Source organism: Tinamus guttatus, unplaced genomic scaffold, assembly GCF_059628265.1.
Source record: "Tinamus guttatus ecotype Peru unplaced genomic scaffold, ASM5962826v1 Tinamus_guttatus_pri_ptg000090l, whole genome shotgun sequence".
Lineage (NCBI taxonomy): Eukaryota > Metazoa > Chordata > Aves > Tinamiformes > Tinamidae > Tinamus > Tinamus guttatus.
In genome coordinates, this window is record NW_028288624.1 from 2,736,021 (window position 1) to 2,759,095 (window position 23,075).

General features: G+C 42.8%; 1 protein-coding gene across 1 annotated transcript in view; it reads left to right on the forward strand.

Annotated features, from left to right (window-relative positions):
- Positions 1–23,075, forward strand: part of PCSK2 (proprotein convertase subtilisin/kexin type 2) — a 91,364-nt gene that overhangs the window by 18,861 nt on the left and 49,428 nt on the right. The window contains exons 3-4 of the mRNA XM_010211387.2: positions 21,058–21,171; positions 22,041–22,149. Of these exons, the coding sequence (XP_010209689.2) occupies positions 21,058–21,171; positions 22,041–22,149 (223 nt within the window). The remainder of the gene's footprint in view (positions 1–21,057; positions 21,172–22,040; positions 22,150–23,075) is intronic.

A 23,075-nucleotide genomic window follows, 5' to 3' on the forward strand; every position in this document is an offset into this window, starting at 1 on the left:
CCATGAATGCAAAAAAGGTTTTATAAAGGAGAGAGAGAGTTGATTGCAGTTTTGGGGAATACAATGGAAATTAATTAAAGGTTGAGATTTGAAGTGTTTCTGAATGGTTTATTGCAGTAATCATTTGATGCTGCATTAGAACATGGCTTCTCAGCAAAATGGATGCTTGTAGAATAGCCCATAGTAATTAAAATGCTAATATGTGTGTCTTGGGTTGTTGAAGTTGAATAATGCTTCTTACCTTGTGAACTTCCATACTGAGAGGCAGAACAGTGCTGCATGGAATAAAGCATTGTGAAAAGACTAATAGATACCCAGTATCTCCATGTTGTGTTGAGCAGCTCCATACTGTACTGAATGGACTCTGGCCAGTACTGCAACTTCATCTGCCTAAATGCAGTGATTAGTGAATGACCACAAGTCTGTATGTTACAAGCTTTGTGTGTTGTAGTGGTACTTACCCAATATTAAAAAGAATTGTGTACAGATTTAATACTTCATTGATGTAAATAGTTTGTCTCCGTTCATTTTATCTCCACTGATTTCAACTATTGTTCCTTCCTACAGAAGCTTCCACTATAGTGTGTCCATGAACTATGCAAGCTTGAAATCTTTGCAGAAGAATCAGAATTGCCAGAATTATTTCCTTTATATTATTTTATTTAATATATATTCTTTTTATGTTATTTAAATTACCACTGGTCTTACAGCAGAATCACTAATCTGATTGCTGCTTAGCTCCAGCTTATGTAACACTGCAGTCTGAATATTCATAGCTGCTTCTCTTTTTCCTCACCACCTCTGCCCACTCTCTCCTGCTTCCTTACTTTGGAGGAAGTTCAGATGCACTAGCTGTGCCCTCAGGAAGGACATGAGAAATAGAATCAGTCATGCACAGGAGATGCCCTGTGTTTCCTCACGGAACCTGAGGAATTGACTGCTCTCCTTCCTACCTACCGTGGCTTCACTGTCGTGATCCCCAGCCTGTCTCCTGTGTTGCTCCACTGATTTCCGTGGCTCTCAGCCAGTTTTCCATGCCTGAGCTGCTGCCTCGCGGCAGCGCCTCCATCCTGCACGGGGCTTGATCAGAGCCATTGCCGTTCAGCCTGCAGGAATTTTGTACCTGTGAAACAAGGAGTCGTGGGCTCCAGCTAGCATCGGCTCTTCCAGCCCCTCTGCTGTTTGGAGAAGCTATGAGTGTTTTTCCAGGCAGTGTCTGCAGAGTAGCTTAAAAAATGTGAGGTTCCTCTTATAAGCATTATATATCCCATTACTACTGCTGTATTTTTCAGCTAAGAACAAACTGAATTCTTCTGTTAAGTGTTTGCCTCTCACATGTAGTGAATCTTATGCTACAAGGCACCAAGCACTCTGACAGAGTTTGGACAAAAATTCTGTTACCCTTAGAACAGGGAATGCTGACATAATTGAACACTGGTTTCTTTTTTATTTTCTTCTTTGAAACACAGTAATCTCCTGGGAAGACATTCATTTGTAGGAGAAAGGGAGACTGCGACACCATATGGTCATCGACAAGACTCGTTTATTGAACATTCAGTGTGCACTCTTATACACAACTTAATTAGGTTCATGCATATTGCAAGGCTTGAGCTCAGGATAGGTTAGCTCTTATTTGCGTCAACGAAATTCTATGCAAGATTTCCCCGTACATGCGAGCGCTTCTTTACAATGATTGGTCAAGACCCCGCGTCCATGCGTCTAACTATACAGTGTGATAGGCTAACTAACAGAGGCTGACTAACAGTGCCCACGTGTCCTCACATTTAACGACCGTCCCCCTCTACTTGTTTGTCTCAACTCTTTGCCTCCTTATCTGACTCTCCGCAAGATCTCCTTATCTCTTAGTCAGCAGTCCTTCCACCCTTTCAGCTAGGCCTGGCGCCCTTCTGCCCTTTCATCTAGGTCTGGCGCCCTTCTGCCCTTATCTGGCTTGCTCACAGCATGACCACTGGCCTTCAGAAACCCCACAATTCCCCTTTCTTGTTTTTGAGCAAGCCAGAATTCTTGATGGTTCACCCAAAATATGTCTTTGATCGCCTTGTCTACTGTCTGTCTCAGACACTTAATCAGGCAGGGAACGACCACCAAAATGCACAAGATTAGTGGAATCATCAAACCCGTTTTGCTCAGTGATTGTAGCCAGCCAAACCTTCTTTACAGCATTCTCAATCATATTTGATACACATTTCAATAAGCAAGGCACAACTAGTAGAATGCAACATAGGATCAACAACACCATCCCAACACTTAATACCTAACACCGGTGCATCGAGTTGATCTGCTGTTCCACAAAGCCAATAACTCTTGATTTGGTTATAATTAACAATCTGCCTAAAAAGCATAACATATCCATTAGCGCTAAAAGCAGCATTAACCCCTATAATAGCGTTAAAAGCAATACTACCTCCTAAAAGCTACAACATACAGCTAATAACAACAGTAACACTTCTTCCTCCCATGTTTTCCTTCTGCAGGCTCACACTTTCCACAGCTAGGGTACTGGTTGCTTGCCTGCTACATCTGATCTAGGCGAGTTTGCTTCCAGCCAAGGTCTCACCCATTTCGCTGGCACCCATCTGGTTCCAATATCTATAAATCAAAAAATTTAAAAAATTCCCAATTCTCCCCCTTTTTTTTTGTTTTTGTTTTTGTTTTGTTTTGTTTTGTAGCCAGTATTTCAGCTTTTGGTTCTTCATTCTTCCAGTATCAAACCGGTTCCTGTTTGCCTTTGTTTTGTGCAGCTGCATCAACTTCTTTATCTCAAGGAAACTCTGTCCTTTGTCTTACTTAAGCCCTCCGTATCAGCTCTGCCTGGCTATGTCCTTTTTCCATTAACCAGGTTTGAACAATGCTCTCTACACTTCCCCCGTTTTCTTTTTGGGCTACTAAGCTTGTATTCCACTCTTGATTAACTATTCGCGTAAGCATGTTTTGCAAGCATTTAAAGATACATGGTACAAGAAGCAAAATTGCAATAAACACAATCCCTATGGTAATTAAGTGTTGCACAATTGATGTTAGCCATGGGCCCAAACCGAGACCTTTTATCCAGTTGTCAAGGCCGAATCCTGTATCATGCTGTAAATGTGTAGTCAATTCATGCAATTGTTCCAATTGCTTATGTATGGAATTTGAATGATCAGAAAGGTTCATACAGCACATTCCCTCTAGTTCCTCGCAACCATGACCGTGTGCTAATAATAGGACTTAATCAGTCCTCTCTGCTGATATATATTATACAATAAAGATCTAAAGACTACACATACAAACAGCAAAAACATAGTTTCTATCTAGTGGCACGACCTCACGTAGCTGTGCACTTCACTAGTGAGTTCCACTGTCTCAATTGCCAAAGCCCATCCTTGTCGCCAATTAGGTGCGAATGGGCTTGGGATTTGGCAATAATCACCCAAAACAATGTGGCTACTGCGAGCCTCTATTCAGGTGAAAGCACCTTTAATAAGCAATGTATGAATAACTACTCTTGAGGTAATACTTGTCGGCAGGATACTGAGACTGAACATCTTCTCGAGTTGGCAGATTAGAGGGTTGCTGACAGGCTCCTAACTCGGCGGGCGTCCCCGCGGAGACAACGTGGATCTCAGTATTAGGAGTCTCACCCCCCCCCTCTCTCTGCACTGTCTGTTTAAGCCCGGTGCATCCTGCCACGTAGGGCCAGTACGTGCCAGCAGGCAGACTGGGGGGCGGACAAACTCCGCCTTCAGTCACATAACCTTCCCTCCTGGGTGCGCAAATGCGCATATCAGTAAGTGGTCCCAGCCGTCAGTCTGAGGGTCCTGCCTTTCTCATCTTCCTCTTGGGTGTTTGACCTTCAAACTAGTTTAGTGGATGTTTGCAGTTCCCGGGCAGGCAAACATCTTCTTTCTCAAGATCCCATTATGACTCTACAGATCATACAAATTTCCTCCTTTCAACCATACCTCGTGTCAGCATCATTATACAAAGGACACAACACATAATAAAGACGAACATAGCAAACAGAAATAATAGCCCTAATAACGGTTTCTGTCCTCACTTAAAGCATTACAATTCTTCAACCCCCACTTTAAAAGACAGATCAAATTCCCCTGCACCTCCCCCCTGGCTGTTGTCAAGCCCTCAGCAACGTCAGTCTCCTTGATCTCATTCGCCTTCTCTTCCCCGGCCCCCTTCTCTAATTTGTCAAGGCGATTCAACAAGTCCTGGACCCAGCCGGGCTGTTCCTCAGGCTCGACAGGGGGTCCGGAAGTGGGGGCGCAGATGGTGCAGGTGCTGCAGGTGCAGGTCGGGGGGTTTTGGCGATGGATCTCCAAACACCAGCGGTTGTCGGTGGCGTGGTGGTCCCGGTCCTGAAGTGCTTGCAAAGGCTGCCGTGACTCCGGCGGCCACTTTGCTTTTTGCTTTCACATCGGATTTGAATACTAGGTGGGGCTCGGCTTTGAACCCATTCTCTCTGCACCAGATCAAAAGCTTGCAGAGGGCCTGTTCATCAGTAGCTTGCTCCAGGGATTGCACAAGCCTATTCACCAAATTTCCGTAGGACTTCCACAATCCCTGCTTCACCATGGTCTTATCATCATCTAACATTGCATCCCATAGCTTATCACCCAGTTTTCGCCACTCCGATAATTCATGCACTGTATGTGGGACAATAAAGCAACTCTTCGCGTACCTCCATGCTAACAATCCCGGTAATTCTTTCTTTAAGTCAATTCCCTGTACGTTACATTGTTGTAAGGTACGGGTAAATAATTCATACGCCACTTGCCTATCCATTCCTGACGTCAGCGCGCTGTTGCAGCTCTCCAGGCTCCGGTGGCGCGTATGGCCCGAAACCATCTATATGATCTTCGGGGGTGCCGTCCTTCCAGCGTTTGCTCGGCGGATTTGCACCGTCCTGGCTGCAGAGGACCCAACTCCTACTTTCTCCACCGTGGTGCGTCCTTCTCCCGATTTCTTTTCTGTCCGAGAGAGGATTGCCCTTCGTTGCATCACGTCGGGGTCACCATTTGTAGGAGAAAGGGAGACTGCGACACCATATGGTCATCGACAAGACTCGTTTATTGAACATTCAGTGTGCACTCTTATACACAACTTAATTAGGTTCATGCATATTGCAAGGCTTGAGCTCAGGATAGGTTAGCTCTTATTTGCGTCAACGAAATTCTATGCAAGATTTCCCCGTACATGCGAGCGCTTCTTTACAATGATTGGTCAAGACCCCGCGTCCATGCGTCTAACTATACAGTGTGATAGGCTAACTAACAGAGGCTGACTAACAGTGCCCACGTGTCCTCACATTTAACGACCGTCCCCCTCTACTTGTTTGTCTCAACTCTTTGCCTCCTTATCTGACTCTCCGCAAGATCTCCTTATCTCTTAGTCAGCAGTCCTTCCACCCTTTCAGCTAGGCCTGGCGCCCTTCTGCCCTTTCATCTAGGTCTGGCGCCCTTCTGCCCTTATCTGGCTTGCTCACAGCATGACCACTGGCCTTCAGAAACCCCACATTCATTGAAATCCATTTTATTTCTTTTGGAACATGAACTTTTCTTAGAATAATTCCCTTATTTGCTATAAAAGAGAATTTCTGTGTGGACTGTTCTAAAAAGGGGAAAAGAATTGTCCTTATCATTCTTTAAATTCCTTAGTTTCAGATTTAGTCATATTCATGTCTCATAAAGCTCAAGGATCTTTTCATCATATTTTGTAAGCAAGTAGAAATTATTTGCAGATTTTTTGACTTTCTGCCTCAGACTGAATTATTCGTTGTTTCCAAGTCAAGTAGTAATTTATCTTGCACAAGCATCTCAAACACAGCGCTGATATGGGGACTAAACACTTGAAGATCTCCCACTGAAATGATCTGTTTGTCCATCTGAAGTACGTGTGCCAGTAAGTGTGCCAGTGTAGTATTTGACAGTACATACTTAAATGCTCTTTAAGAAAAGATATCAAAGCATGTTTCAAGTATGGATTAGGCCCATTTCACAAACGAAGGAAAGGCATAGAGAGGGACTTTAAAGTTTCCAACAGGTCCATAAAGTAGAACAAAAGATTTCAGATGTCCAGTTACTGCCCTGGCTAAAAAAGAGGCTGGGCCGTAGCCACATGTGCTGTTCAGTAGTCTTGGCCAAACCTGGGCAATAAGCAAACTGAAATAAGAACCGTAGGGGAAAACTTAAAAAATGAGCTTAGCCAAAAAGCCTTAGACAAAGGACAGTAACCTTAAACTGTAATTACTGTTGTCATTTACTGTTTCCACATGCATGATCTAGAAGCACAAGGGAAATTACTGGGCTGGATGTACCTAAGCGTAAAATAATAACAGAATTGTTTGGAGGCATCTGTCCCTGGGCATGCTGCAGTGCTGGCTGTCTTGCCTCTGATGCCATCGCTGCTTCCCCATGGCTCCTTCCAGTTTTTCCAGGACTACACCTGCTTGCCCCACGTGCTGGTAGCAGCAGCAGATGCAGAAAGCACATTTCCTTCTGTAGCATTGATGGAACTCTGAGTAAGAAGTCTTTGTGCTCAGGAGGCTTTATCTTAAGTAACGTTTTCCATATTTGATTTACTGTTTCGTTCTTTGCTGCCCAATGGTGCCTTTTTTTTTTTTTTGGATTAAACTATGCTTAACTAATTTGACTAACCATGCCTTGATTCCTGCATGTATAATATAGGAGTGAAGCATTTCCCAGAAGGCAAGGTAAGGTTGTATAGGCGTTACACAGTTTTCACTGTTTTATTTACCTGTGGAAATCAAAGTCTTTTGGGAGCCTATAAATAACAGGCTGGTGTTTAGCTTCTTTCATTTTTTCTGCCCCAGGTGCCAGGGGTATCAGTGTAAAATCAGGACAAGACAGCTTTGTAGCACTGATCCCAAATTACAGCACTGCCTACAGGCTGATGTTCTGTCTTCAATGAGCGTATTACCATTTAGATAGAGATGTGAAATGAAATGCTAAATAGTTTTCATCCACTTTATGAAGTAATTTAAAATCTCTTTTATTTATTACATTTGCCTGATAAAAATAGCAACCATCTATCCAACCCAGCTAGATGAGCTAGTAGACACATTGAATGTTTTCCTTCTGATTCAAGCGTCTTTTACCAAGTCCTGATTTAAACTGAGAGAGGACTTGAGAAGGGGAATATGACAGAACTTAAACTCAGTTCTGACTTTTTTTGTTGTTGTTATGAGGGTTGACAAAAGGAAAGGGAACTTTTATTTTCAGATGTATTTTCCACAAGAAGCTTAGATAATTTTTTCACTGAAATAATGCAGTGCTTCTTCTGGATTCAGTGAATTTTCGTGAAGAATCTGTGGAAAAACAAAGTAACTTATTTGTAGCCATTTGTGTGTCCACCAGTACTGCAGTCTGCAGTCAATGTGTTATCCCAAAATCCATGTCCTAAATGTAAAGGGCTCAGAAAACAGATCTGTAGAGAAAGGCAAGCTCAGATCTGCTTTCCCTGAGTTCTTGCTTCCATTCTCAAGACAGTGCAGCTTTGTTCCAGTTACTTTCTTCATCCCTGCTTAAATCATGACCTCAGCTACATGTAAAAGGTGTGAGGAATTTACAAGTTGTGCCTTTCTTCCTCTATAAAAAATAACTTGCATTTCAAGTTAGGTTGCAGAGAATTTTCCCTTGACCTCTAGGCACCTGTAAAGGAAAGGGGACCTGGCTTGAAAAAGAGGAGCACAGGATCCCTGTGAAACGGGGATCACACTGTTTTTTTTTCAGTATTTCAGTGGGATTGGATACAGGCACATCCGCCCCCTGAGCCCCAGCGTAGTGATCCACAAAGCTTTGCAAGAGCTGACGCAAAGAGTAATAACTTGTTCAGCCCAGCAAGACTGAATTTCAGTTCAACTGGAGGGAGACTTTTAACAATTTCCCTCCTCACACGATAGTGTTAAACACAACAGATAGAGGTTGCTCTAATTTTCAGCAGTGAAAAATCTTAAGTAATTTCACTGAAGGGAATGGAATGAGTCTGTATATACCCTTGAGCAAGTGGAAATGGAATCTGAGTCTTTGCACTTCTGTAGATCTGAATCGTAGTCAAGAAGCTAATAACAAATGTGCACTGTTGTTCCACTGAATGTGTTTTCACCTTATGTTTTTCTAAGCTCCTGATTTTAGATATTCCTGGATCCTCTGTGCTCACTGTCTGTTCCTCTGGTACCATTCCAACCTTTCTCAATGCAGGAATAGCTACTGTTGGGATCAGGACTATGACTGCATTTAAAAAATACCACACAAGGAAATGATTGTTTCTAAACTAGAGCAGTTCCCTGCTCTACAGTCCAGAGATGAGGAGAAACAAGAAGGAAAAACTTAAATTGGGTTTGCCCCTGGTGGAAGGGGGTGAGGAATGGGGTGGGCCTGACCCAATAAAGGTAGATTAAAATTTATGGTTATTTTCAGGAACCTTTTCCAGGTTTTCCTCTATTCTTAGTTCATTGTTTGCTATTTTGCAGAAAACTGTTGCTACCAGCTATCTCATAAAACAGAGTTCATTTCGAGCCAAGACTTTGGTAAAAGAGGGCAGTTTCATTCCAGATGTAATTCTGCTGTTTCTCTGGCACTGGGATTCAGTCTTCATCATTTTCTTGCTGTGATGCTCATTCATGGATACAGCTAACCTGGCTCTTAAAGAAAAGGCTCCAGAACAAAAGACTTCATCTCTGGTGTCATGGTATTGTCAGTAGCTGGCTATGTCTATGATTCTGCCATTTAACACTGGATGGTTTTGATTTATTTAGACTGGTGTGGCCCAAGATAGATATGACTGTATTTAATATTTAAATACCTGTTCAAACCAATCTTAAATGTGATTCTTATGCTGTAGTAGCTGATTTCCCCAGGTCTTCCTTCAGTGTGAAGGAAGGCTCTGCGAAGGCTCAAATGCTGCTTTAGTGCCTGCCACCACATGGATTAATGTTGGCTCTTTGGAACTAAGGAGTTCCAAATAAGAACTAAGGAACTAAGAAGAACTGCCCATAAATGTGCAGGCAGTGTTAGTTTTAGCCAGGCAGCAGGCACTTTCAATATTAGCTGGAGACTCATCACTTTTTGTAACAAAGAAGGGGAGTGGCTTCATCATCAAAAGGAAGCTTTTTCATTAAAGGAATTTATAGCATGAATTGAGTCTCAAAGTTTGGACATAAAGAGTGATTTCTGTAGAATTTGCATGCATCGATTTTGATTGCTTGCTGTGTATGAAGCCTGTGTAAATAAATTTCTTCCTTGATGTGCTAAATATTTGTCTTGGTGGAAGTAAGCTAAGAAGAGCAAGAGATTGAGAACAGCAGTTTATAGGGGTGTGTGGAAATCTTCAGTGATAAGTGAAAACATATTTAGGGTTTGGTTTATCGCAGTCCCTTGGGGTATGGCCTCCTTTCAATCCATATGAATAAAGAAGCTACTGTTAATGTTGATACAAATTATGTATGTGCACTGGGAAGAAAATATACTTCGAAGTCTAATTATTTTATGCTAATAACTGAACTGAAAAGATGCTAGCTCATTTCTGGCCAAAAAAAAATCAGCAACAGTTCAAAGAATTTGTATCAGGATAATCATTTTATCCCTTGCTTAAACCAGCCATCACCATCACCCAGTGAGGGCAAGGGAAAATCCTGGCACTGTGCGGAAAATCCTGCTGTCAAGAACTGAATGTCCAAAAAGGACACAGAGGAGTCCTAAAACTTTATTTGAATAAAGGGAGAGTCCACCGGGCATATCCCTGTGGGGTCTCTCCAATTGCTGGGGGACGCAGCCCCCCTTTTATCCTAATTTCCCGACCGAGGGACGCCCTCTCCTTTTCCCCATTGGCCAAGGTACTCAGAAGTTACAGCCTTCCCAGCCGCCTACACCGAACTCCGGCCTCCCGCCATCTGTTCTCACCTGAGCTCACCAACTCCTTTGTCCCCCTTGCTGAAGAATGTGGGGGAATTGCCCTATTTCCCTCCTTTGTAAAGGCCCCCATCTCCTTGCAGATGGCTCTTTTTGTCCCACTCGCTCATGGCTCCACTCAGTCTCCCCTCCCTTTGTCCTGCTCTTCAGCCAAACTGTAGAGAAACCCCCTTATTGATGAATACAGAAACTTGAGCATTCCACTCAGCACCAAAATCCATAGTGGGACACATGTAACCTCAATTAAAAATGATTAAAAAAAATAATTATGTGCTTTGGAGGGAGGCCTGGCCAGCAGCTGTCTGGACAAACTGCTGAAGAACATGGGAAATTAGGAAAAAAAAATCCCCTTGCTAAGGGATTTGTTGAGAAAAGCTGTGCAGAATAGGCTGACTGCACTGCGATGTCTTCTAGTGCCTTATCTGTGGAAGGAGCTGGTAAAGCTTTGGCCGGAATAACTTGGCTGCGTTAGCGTTTGTGCCACTTGCAGAGCCCTTCCCCTTGGCCAGCTCTGCCTGGCTGGCACCTGCTCTGCATCCCAGCATCCTGCCTTGGTGACTCCAGCAATGCTAGGCCTCACATTCCTTCTGTTGTGACTTCCTTGTCAAGAAAATAGCTGGAGGTTTTGCCTGAGGGGAAAGAGGAACAGGTTCAGGGCACCATTTGAGCACCATGCTAGGTAGTTCTCAGGCAGAAAGGTTGTTTTCTGTTATTTTACAGCAGCCAGGTTGTGGGTGTGCTGAGAAGAGTCCCCTGACCAAGTTTTGCCCAGCTTGGTGCTGCTCTTCACCAAGGTTTTGAGCAGCACACAGAGGGGCATTCTGCAAACTCGACAGGGAAAATTGCAAGGGAGGTAGCTTGAAAAAAAAAAAGAGTGTTAAAAGAAAAGCTCCTGCAGCTCTGATGGTTTTATTGATGTGCCTTGTGATGGGGATCCATAACCCGCTGGCTCTGGGAGTTGGCCAAACGCAGCTGCAACCTTCACCATGTACAACCAGATGATGCAAATCACTGGTCACTTCCTCCTGGGCTGGGAAATGCATTCACAGGAGCAGAGGCGTTTGTTGGTTGCGTCTTCCCTGTCCCATATGTTTTTATGGTAATGGAGTAAAGCGGGAGCTATGCTGTGCTGTAAACAACCATCACTCTACGTGAATGAGAGCAGCAGCATAATTGTGGTTGCCCTCTGTTGTGAGATTGGCTTCTGTTTTGTCTCTGGCTTCTAGTTATGTAATTTCCTGCTAGAAGACATAGTACAGCCCATCTAATTCCCACCAGGCAGCACTTTAGAACAATTGCTGTTTTCTAATTCCATATCCCATCTCCACCCGAGAGAGCAGCAGGGAGGTCTGAAGGCGTTAAAAAAGACAAGAAAGGCTCCCTCATATATCACTACTGCTCATGTGAACCTTGAAGTTTAAGTACTGCAGTTTTGAAATTTTGGAAGAAGCCTGGACTTTTTGGCAGTTGTTGCTGTATCACTCTAGGTAGACAGCTCTGTAGAAATAGGAATTGTTTTTATTAAACTGAAATGGGCCTTCTGCAGATGTCATTGTCACCTGGCTGGGGAAGTGCTGACAGCAAAACAGTGCAAACAACCTGCTTTCATGGTGTGGCGGGGAACTGAGAAAGAGAGAAAGTGGCCATGTGTGATGGCTGCCTACCCAAAATGGTTGCTTCTTAGAGAAGTGTCTCCCAAATTGAAACTGTGTCATTTGGTCACAGAACAGAAGAGAACTCTAGCTGCATTGCAGTGAAGATAAACCTGGAACTGCTCCATCATCACCGCCACTGAATATTATTTCAGGGCTTTTGGAGCAACTATACAAAAACACATTTTTTTTCTTTAATTGGAATCCACTTAGAAAACATGTAGACAAAGGAAAAAAAGTAGATCATGTAAAGGACAGAACAATGTGCTGTTCTTTAATGAATGTGCCAATAAGACAAGAAATCATAATTATTGCTGAAATGGGAAAGATTTAATCCATAAAAGTAAGTCTATGAGAAAGATTGTATGTTGTACTTTCCCAAGAAGATGTTTGAAGGTGAATGATGAGCTTGAGATGAAATTTGAGTGGGAATGAGTCTGCAGAGAGTGAAGTGGAAACATTAGGAGTTACAGCAGAGGTCAGGAGCCAGCTTGGAAGTGCAGATCTAGAAATCACTCTAAGGAGAATCCGCTACCCCTAGCCAATAGATACGAGGCCCTGGAGGAGGAAGGACAATCGGTAGATAGGGTAGGCGAGAATCTCTCTCCTCCAAAAATAGTAATACAATCAGAAAGACAAACCCCACGTATTGTTACCACAGGTATGAGGGAGAAAAGGCAGGTTATAGTTGTGTACGATTCCTCAATTAAGGGTATGGAGGGTCAGATATGTAGGTGTGACCCCCCTCTAAGAGAGGTCTGCTGCCTTCCCGGAGCCCGGGTTAAAGATATCACCCAGAACTTCCCAGCCTGGTTAGACCCACTGACTATTATCCATTGCTGATCCTACATGTGGGAGTAGAAGAAGCGGCAACGCGTAGCCTGAGGGCGATCAAAAGGTACTTTAGGGAATTGGGGCAGACAATTAGACACTCAGGTGCACAGATCATATTCTCTTCCATTCTTCCCAGTGCTGGCGGCAATATAGAAAGAAATAGGACGATATGCTCCATTAACACGTGGCTCTGTGGCTGGTGTCATCGCCACAGCTTTGGTTTTTTCAGTAACAGGAAGCCTTACATAGCAGCAGACATGATGGAATCTAATGGGATCCATCTTTCTCAAAGGGGGAAGAGAGTCCTGGGACATGATCTAGCAGGGCTCATCGAGAGGACTTTAAACTAGATTCAAGGGGGGAGGAGGGCTTCATCAGAGAAGCAGGTTATGGGGTAGGCAATGGCCTGTCATGCCACTCACAGCCGCCTAACTCCATAGCCTGTGTAGGGCACCCTAAGTCTGAAGAGGCTAGATGGGAAAATAAGAGAACTGCTGAAGGCTCACATGGTCAAGTTCCAGGTGCCCCCAGCTAGAAAGAGAGGCACATTGGGTGCCCAACTCAAATGCCTTTGTGTAAACGCACACAGCATGGGAAATAAACAAGGGGAATTGGAGATGCGTGTGCGTTTGCAGGGCCATGGTCTCATCGCAATTACTGAGACATGGTGGGACAGCTCTCATGACTGGAATGTGGCCATGGATGGCTTTAGGCTTTTCAGGAAGGACAGGTGAGGAGGGCGAGGTGGCGGGGTTGCTCTTCACGTGGGAGAGCAACTGGAAGGTATGGAGCTCAGTATAGGGGAGGGCGAAGCGTGGGTTGAAAACCTGTGAATGAGGATTAAAGGGCAGGCCAACAGGGGCGACACTGTCGTGGGGGTTTACTACAGGCCTTCTGACCAGGGAGAGGAGGTGGATGAGGCCTTCTACAGGCAACTTCAAGAAGCCTCACAATCCCAGGCCCTGGTCCTTATGGGGGACTTCAATCACGCTGATGTCTGCTGGGATAATCACACAGCTAGGAGCAGACACTCCAGGAGGTTCCTGGAGAATATTGCAGATAACTTCTTGATGCAGGTGTTTGAAGAACCAACAAGGGGAGGGGCAGTGCTAGACCTGGTACTAACAAGCAGATATGGTCTAGTGGGAAATGTGAAGGTTCGGGGCAGTCTTGGCCACAGTGACCACAAGTTGTTGGAATTCACCATCCTGCGAGGAGGAAGCTGGACAAAAAGTAGGATTGCAACCCTGGACTTTGAGAAAGCTGACTTTGATCTCTTTAGGGAGCTCCTTGGAGGAATCCCCTGGGCAACGGTCCTAGAAGGAAAGGAGGTCCAAGAGAGTTGGCTAATATACAAACACCACTTCCTCCAAGCTCAGGATCAGTGCACTCCTATAAGAAAGAAGTCAAGCAAGGCGGGCAGGAGACTTGCGTGGATGGACAAGGAGCTATTGGGTAAACTTAATGTGAAAAAGAACATGTACATAATGTGGAAGAAGGGCCAGGGCACATGGGAAGAATACAGGAACATTGTCAGAGAATACAGGGATGCAATGAGGAAGGCCAAGGCCTGTTTGGAATTAGAGTTAGCGAGAGATGTCAGGGGCAACAGGAAGGGCTTCTATAAATACATCATCAGCAAGAGGAAGATTAGGGAAAATGTTAGTCAGCTGCTGAATGGGGAGGGTGTCTTGGTGGCGGAGGATGCAGAGAAGACAGAGTTACTAAATACCTTCTTTGCTTCTATCTTTACTGCTAAGGCTAGTCCCCATGAATGACAGAGCCCGGAGAGAAGTGAGATGATCAGGAGAGGGGAGGACTTTCTGCTGGTCGAGGAGGATTGGGTTAGGGATTATTTAGGCAAACTGGATACCCATAAATCTATGGACCCAGATGGGATGCACCCAAGAGTTCTGAGGGAATTGGCAGGGGTTATTGCTCAGCCACTCTCCATCATCTTCAAGAGGTCATGGAGGGTGGGGGAGGGGTCTGGGGACTGGAAGAAAGCCAACGCCACTCCAATCTTCCAAAAAGGCAAGAGGGAGGACCCAGGAAACTACAGGCTGATCAGCCTCACCTCCATCCCTGGAAAGGTGATAGAGCAGCTCATCCTAGAGACCATCTCTAGGTATGTGAAGGAAAAAAAGGTGATCAGGAGCAGTCAACATGGATTCACTAAAGGAAAGTCATGTTTGACGAACCTGATAGCCTTCTATTATGAGGTGACTGGCTGGATGGACGATGGGAGAGCCATGGATGTCGTCTACCTTGATTTCAGCAAGGCTTTTGACACGGTCTCCCATAACATCCTCATAGAGAAGCTAAGGAAGTGCGGACTGAGCGAGTGGACAGTGAGGTGAATTAACATGTTCAAGTACCTGAGGGATGATTGTAGGGAGGATGGTGCCTGGCCCTGTGCCACATGCTCTAGGTATCCCTACTTGTGCAGGGGGGTTGGACTAGATGATCTCTAGAGGTTCCTTCCAACCTTAACCATTCTGTGATTTTGTGAGAAGGGGGTCTGTTTTCTGCATTTCCTGCAGACTCCCTTTAAGATTGGATCCTCTGCTTACAATTTCCCTAAATAATGATAGATACCTATATAGATCCTTTACAAGGCTCTTTTGGCTCTGCCTATGCCATGCACCTCAATTGAATGTCTATAAAGCAAACTGATGTGTTTAGAGAAAAAAGATCAATAATGGAGCTAATGCTAAAGCCATTACAAATGATGTTAAATGATTGGGAATGGCCTTGGACATCCCCACAAATATTCACACCTATACAGGAAGCCCCTTCTGCCTCAAGGTGGCTGAAGGGCCCACCTATTCACAAGAAGAGAATAATTTTACTTGGCAGTGGAGTTTCCCCATAAAAAACAAATGGACAGGTTTTTCTCCAAATTGATATTTTCTCACAGTTCTCACTTAATTGGAGCTTGTTTCCTGAAATAAATTAACTTAAAATCAACAGAGTTAGAGAAATCTCTAGCCTGTGAGCATTTGTGTTCTCGTGGGACCTATCAAACGGCAGATTAATCGCACATGTGGAAACCGTTCTAATGGAATCTTTATGTCAACTTTAATAAATATGTTATGTAAAGGTGAACCATGTGGTCTCTCTTACCTTCTAGGGCCAGTGAACTATCATGTGCTGGAAAAATGTCCAGGATAATAGGAAGTGGCCCAAAGTCATAAATGAACAAATTACAATAGATAGGCAATTATTAAATTAAAGATGTTGCATAATGTGAGCACTACTCTGCTTTTTATTGAATAGCTATATACAAAATGCCATTTTCTAGGGCAAGTGGCTTCTGATCTGAAGGATGAACTGGGCCTGATTCTCATTTAAACTAAAACTCCTTCACATCAGGGAGGAGGTAGAGATACAACCTAGACCTACTCTGGGACCCCCCTGTCATCTGAAAAATTGATGGTGGCCTCAATAAAGTTTGTCTGGGAGCAAAAAGACTTTGTCGAAAGCAGTAGGACACTGTAAAAAATTCTGGTTTACCAAAATGGCCTTTTCCATTGCAGAAACTCTATCCTCTGCATTTGTTTTACATTGCCAAATAACCAATTCACTTGGCTTGGTTACTTCTGCTTCAAAGTAGAAGCTGGAGGAGCACTATTGATTGCCTAGCTGAGCAGGTTGAATATGATCTGCAGCCTTCTCCTACACATTGATTCCTTGTGTCTTTACTCACCAATTCCTGAATGTCACTGAGCTGTGAGAGGCCTGCTAATGGACAAAAAAATATTGATTTCTTTTCCCTTTATTTTTGAAAGTTTCTTATTTACCAAGCGCTGAACTAATATCAGGACAATGAAAGGTCACAAAGTAAGGCAAAAGCAAGTCATTTCCTTTTCTCCTCTCCTCTCTTCTCCTCTCTCCTCTCCTCATTTTTTTCACAATATGAACTTGGTTGCAACACGAGTTCTTTAAATTGTGTTTCCATCAGGAAAGGTTCATTGCTGAGTGAAACCTCTGAGTTCAGGCTACCCACTTTAATTTATTATTGTCTGATTGATGCTAAACTTGAGCAATAGTTCCCTACATGGCCATACCTCTGGTGTTAGGATTTTTACACAGAATCACAGAATAGTTAAGGTTGGAAGGAACCTCTAGAGATCATGTAGTCCAACCCCCCTGCACAAGCAGGGACACCTAGAGCACGTGGCACAGGACCAGGCAGATTGCCAAAATCCAGGCAGATTTTGAAGATCTCCAGAGAAGGAGACTCCACAACCTTTCTGGGCAGCCTGTTCCAGGGCTCTGTCACCCTCACAGTAAAGAGGTTCTTCCTCATATGGAGGTGGAACTTCCTGTGTTTCATTTTACACCCGTTACTCCTCGTCCTGTCACCAACCACCACAGAGAAGAGCCTGGCCCCATCCTCCCTACAATCACTCCTCAGGTACTTGAACATGTTAATCAAATCTCCTCTCAGCCTTCTCTTCTCCAAACTAAACAGGCCCAGCTCACTTAATCTTTCCTCACATGAAAAATGTTCCAGTGCCTTAATCATCTTGGTGGCTCTATGCTAGACCCTCTCTAGAAGCTCAATGTCCTTCTTGTACTGGGGAGTCCAGAACTGCACCCAATACTCCAGGTGTGGCTTCACCAGAGCTGAGTAAAGGGGGAGGATCCCCTCCCTCGACCTGCTGGCAACACTCCTCCTGATGCAGGCCAGGATGCCATTTTAGCAGTGGTACCACAGAAATTGGTGAACCCAGGTGCCCTGGGTTTTGCTGGGCAAGGCAGTCAGTAGCAATCCCTCCTAAGGGAGTTTAACAAGGGAAAATCCATGATTATTTGTGTGCTTTTTGTGCTGGGAGCAGGGTAGCATCTTTTCCAGCGTGAGAGGCCCACACATACCCATGACCAGCAGAGCTGGGCTCTGTGCACTAAGTGTGGAGGTGGGGAGCCTGGCTGCCCATTGGAACAAATGCTGGCAGAAAAGGTACACCAAATAGTGTTTTATACTTTTTTGTTTGTTTGTTTGTTTTATACTTTTCTTTTGTTGTCACCATATTTCTTTGCTTTCAGAAAATTGTGATAACGACAGTAGGAATGAGTCACGACAACCTGAAGTTGGGTTGTTGAACCATAATTTCAGGTGTTTGGACATGCTCTTTCAAACCCTTCATGAGAGATGGCTCCTTAGCCCAATTTGTAGGGTCTAAGCCCTGACTTCTCAAAAAATGTAGACAATCAGTTTTCACCTTCTCTTTCAGGAGAGGACCAGCAGTGGCAGTTTAAGAGGCAGAAGATCCACCACTTCCTTTGGCTAATCACCTTGCTGCTATGATTTTGTTTTTTAAGAGCCATGTCTATTATATGTCCTTACTGAAACTGTCTTCTTCCACTAGTATTTAGCCTGAATTATCTGCATTTTATCTGAAGTTTTCTATTCCTGTGGGGAGGGAGTTTGTGTATGCTCTTCAATTTTTGTGCACCTGCTGGTATAATTTAGTAAATCTGTCATTTATGCTCAATGTAACAGAGTCACTTAACTGCAGGAGTTCAACAGTACAATTAACCTTCTTCCTTCAAAATGTGGAGCTGATTATCTTGGCATTCACAGGAGCATAGAGCTCAGTTATAGTGCTCTGATTTCTGGCCCTCCCAGAGCAGTATTGCAGTCAATTGATTATTTTGTTAATTTGTATTGCATCAGGATCCTGCTGGTTTATTATCATATGGGAGACTTTATGCACCATGCATAAGTGCAAGTATATTAAAAATCAATAATTGAACCTCTTTCCCTTGAAGTATCTCATCATCTTCAGGCTATCTTCTTTGACAGGCAACCTTCTTTCTGAGCGGAATGCAGCTAGTAACTTGCACGTGATTTAGTCACATGCTACTGAAATAGATGATTTTGCTCACTATTCAATCCAATGTCCAAATGAAGAAGGAATAAATGAATTAAGAAGGAAATGAACAAAAGGCTGTCATTGCTGACAAATAAGCATAGGTTGGAGACAATAGAAAACACGCTGTTTTAGTAAGAAAATCTTGGATCCTTCACTAGTTTGTAATGTGTCATACATCACAGACTCAAATCTGCCGGAGACTGGCAAACAACCTGCATTTGATCAGGGGGCTGGTTCTGCACTTGTCAGAAGTGCGCAGGATCGTGACCGTTACAAGATCAGAATGTGTTTCGGTGGTTTTCTACTGTTTTTCTTGCAAAGATAAGATCCCAAGTTCTCTTGTGGCTGGATGAGAAAGAGCTTGTGTTTATAAAACTTACTACCTAAGATAGTGATAATACATTTTTGTTACAAATGACACAGGGGAATTTTTCCCTTCTTTAATGAAATTCGGAAGTCAGAAGCAGAATATGGTACACTCCATTGCTTAATCTAGAGAAGGGTATGAAAGCACAAGTTTCTAGCTTGTAAAAATAACATTTTTCTGATGTAGAAAAACTGTTGGGGAGAAGGATTCTCTAGGATTCTCTTCTCTGAAATCGCTGGAATTGCTTTATCGTTTGACAAGGAAAAATTTGCTGATTTGGGACTTTCTTCTGGAATATCCAGAAGCATTCTGATCTTGAGATTGTTGTTTTCTGGACATGTTTTCATTAGGAGAAAGGAAAGTTCTTACCTTGTGTGCAGAAGAATCTTGTACAAGCCAACAGAGGAAGGCAATGTGTAGTTTAAGTGTTGAGATACAAGGCTTCACCCAAATATTTCAGCCCATTTCAAGGCTGAAATGACGAATTTTTGCTCTCTGTAATTACATGGCTATATGTTAGTGAGCAGGGGAAGAAGCGCTGGTTTCTGTGGTGAGGCAGACGTCTCGAATAGGCCTGTTACTCTCTACATACTGGTTACATGACAGATGTCCCTACACTGACATCTCCGTGTGCGGTACACAGACAGCAGCCTGCAGAGGGGTTTTACATCAGGGGAGCCTAAACCTTTTTTGCAGGTATGTTTTCTCATTTCAGGGAATTATAATATAAAATGTTAAATGACACATTTTTATAATAAGATACACTTAAGTCAGACAAATGAGGAGATTTTAATGATTGAAGCTGAGCCTGGGCTATTTCTGCTCCCTCCACTTCCCCTAGGCTGTCTTAAAGAAAAGCATGTGCTCCACAGCATTGCTTTTTAATTAGCAGAAAACCTATTGTGCAAATTCGTAGCTCAGAGCCCTCATGCAGCGGGTTGTGCAGAGACAGCAGCCTCGTATGGGAGCACGAGCCCATGAATTTTCTTGCCCTGGCACCCCCCTGAGTGAGGGTTGGCTTCGGCTCATGATTATTTTATGTGATGACAGCTTGTGTTTCGCAAGCACTGAGGCAGGGGTAGTAACTGAGGAGGACACAATGACAGGTGATTGCTCTGTTGTCTCAGTGGCATCACTGAACTTTATTCTAGAGGTATCAAACCATCTGCTTATACCTTTCTTTACCCTCTACAGATATCTGGCACTGTTAGGGACACAGAGGATGGTTTCTACTTTCTGCTTTCCTCTTTTCAACTTCTCTTGTATGATTTTTTTCTTTCTTTTCAATCCACTGTGCTTTTAATGAACCTGCACAAATAACAGAAACACAGATATAAATGAAAGTACTTACTATTTAACTATTTTACTCATTTTCTACCGTCAGTAAGGAGCTACAGTTCATACAGGCAGACTTTTAGAAATAGATATGGCCCTTTCAGTGCAGAGCAGCAGTTTCCAGTAGCCTCTTTCAGAGCGTGTCAGGTACATGCTGCCCCGACCTGCTCGCTATTAATTGCTATCAGGGTTGCAGGATTATAAAGAAGCAGGGAAGCTGTGGGGGAAAATAGCTTTTATCCCCTGTTGGTTGCTTCGCAGTTTCATCTCAGCCTTAGGCACGTCACTAAACACTGTCTTTTGAGACTCCCACTTAAATTTATGGAGACAGAAGGACAACTCTAGGAGATTCAAGTGATAGAAGCCTTTGTATGAATTCTTTTTCTGCTCATATTGTAGGGAGACTGCCATGACGTGAATGACTGTGACACAGAACTGTAACTCCGTATGCATCTTCTTAATCAGAAATGCCAACTGCATGCACAAAAAAGAGTGCTTCTCAAGTCATGAGATTTACTTACATGGATCTTTTTCAAGAAAATGCTTAAATAAATGCTATTTTCTTTTCTGCTTTCTTTCTCTAACACAATGTATACTCAATTCATGACTTTAAGCTTTCCTCTTTGATGAAGAATTGTTTTGTTTTGTTTTTTAAAGAGGTGCTGAGACTCTCTTGCTGCTTTAGTTCAAGCATTAGGCTAAGGAGGGTGTGCCAAACATGACAGCACTTTTGCAAGGCCTAAGAATGTGGTAACACAGTATGCATTAGGGAGGTTTGGGGAGGAATCCCTTTCTTATACAGCTTCTCAGATGTCAAAAACTTGTCCAAGATGTATCTATCCTCCAGGTAAATGCCTCTGGGTTATTGAGCTCTCTTCTTCTCTGCAAATCTAAGTGGAATAATTTAGAATTTGCTAGTGAATGCCACAAACAGAGATGGACAGATGCAATGTCATTTCATAAGCCTTATCTCCAGTGAAAGCAAGAATAACAAATCTTGGCAGTTAAAACCGTTGAGCTAAAAATGTAAAACTTAACTCTTGCAGGTAAAGAAAGTTGTACAACAGGAAGGCTTCAGCAGAAGAAAGCGAGGATATAGAGACATCAATGACATTGACATCAACATGAATGACCCTTTATTTACAAAGCAATGGTACCTGGTACGTTTTTGAAAGAAACTTATAGTTATAATATGTAAATAATTAGCATGCAAGTTATTCTGTGCTCTTGCAGTGTCTAGCAAGTGTTCTTTCTGAACACCCCACAAGAACCTCAGAGTGTATCTAAGGAAATATTTCCAGTTTGTTTCTTTTCTTTTTTCTTTTTTCTTTTTTCTTTTTTCTTAATATCTCTACCTTTTTATGCTGGGAAGACCCAGTACATACCTAGAGATAAATTTCATTTTAGTCGAATTCATTTTAGTCGAAAGAGCTTTTGGAGACTTTAAAGGAGACTGTATTGGTATCCTGTCAGCATTCTTGGTGTGCTGATATGATCCTTAAAACTGCATGTGCATCATGTCTTGAGACTGTTGCCAGGTAAGACTAAAGAACATTAGAACATTAGAACAAAAAGTTCTAATGTACTGACTAGGAAAAGTTGAGAGTTTTCTTTCTTACAGAAGTGTTAATATTGTTCAACTGATTTTTTTCTTGTCAAATATATTTTGGACTTAAGCTAATGGCAAAAGAAATTTATTTTTGGCTGATTTTTTTTCATTTTTTAATGTTTATAAGGAAAAGCTTTTTCTCTTAAAAAAATGAATATTTCCCTAAAAGTAGTCAGTGGCATCTTTCTATTAAAATGTTTAATCTGTTGGTCAATCTTAATATTTACATATTTATGATGAAATATTTTGTAAATGCAATGTCATCTTGTCCACTAAGATTATTCTTTTAGGCTATGAATAGTGTTCCTTATTCTTTTTCTTTTTCATGCATTTCCTGTATTTTATGAATCTATCAAATCTGGCTTTTTTTTCCTTAGATGAGCTTTGGTTAATGACAGAACTCTTCTTCTTATATATTAGATTAACACTGGTCAAGCAGATGGGACCCCTGGGCTTGACCTTAACGTAGCCGAAGCATGGGAGCTGGGATACACAGGGAAAGGAGTTACCATAGGAATTATGGATGATGGTAAGTGAAGACTGCATGTTAATTTAATACCTCAAGTAACATTCTCCATGTAATCCAAACAAACAAACAAAAAAGATTTTAATTTAATAATGGATTAATGGATTGCTTACCATGCTGAGACTAATTACAAACCTCTGTAAAGACTTTGAGACCCTTGGGGAAAGGATGTTATGAAGTGTTGCACTAGGGATACTGAAACATGGATCTCCAAGAACCAAAAGTAGTTACCACACAGAGATCTTTCAGGATTTAACTGGAATGACCATTAGCCAAAGGAGAATCTCTCCTTGACTTCTGAGGGCACTGACTAGGAGACTTAATTGCCTTGCAAAAAGTGCTCATGAAAACATTTTCAGGGTTGCATTATTCTCAAAGTCATGCTTGACAGGCAAAATAATTAAACACTTTCATGCTGAAAGTCCTTAAAGACCTGCCTATTAAATATATTACTAACTTGAGGCAAAGTTCAAGGAAGATGAGGATCAGGTACAGTTGGAGGCACAGCTTCATAGCTTCCAAATATCAAAGTACTCTGGATTCCTAACAGTGCTGAGGTGCAGAAATTCTGTGCAGTTCTCTCACCATTTTGGGAGGGTAAAATTTTGAAATGTTGTCATGACTGAATAATACTAAAATAAATAAGATGTCTGAATCCATATGTGCTTTCTAAGGTCAACTGAGATCTCTCCATCTTCATTTTTGTTTCTCATCTGCTTAATTCTAAAAGTCTTTGTGGAAGTAAGAAAGTGGACTCACGCATCTCTATATTGATGCCATCACATATCACAGTGTCAGTGTCCCACAGAGCCAGACCTCACATTCAGAACGCCTAGACATGGGCTTTTATGGGGATGGCAATAAACTAATGTAGAATCAGCCCAAATAAATCTACTGGAAGCTGTGGGCCTGTCAGATATGGCTTGTGT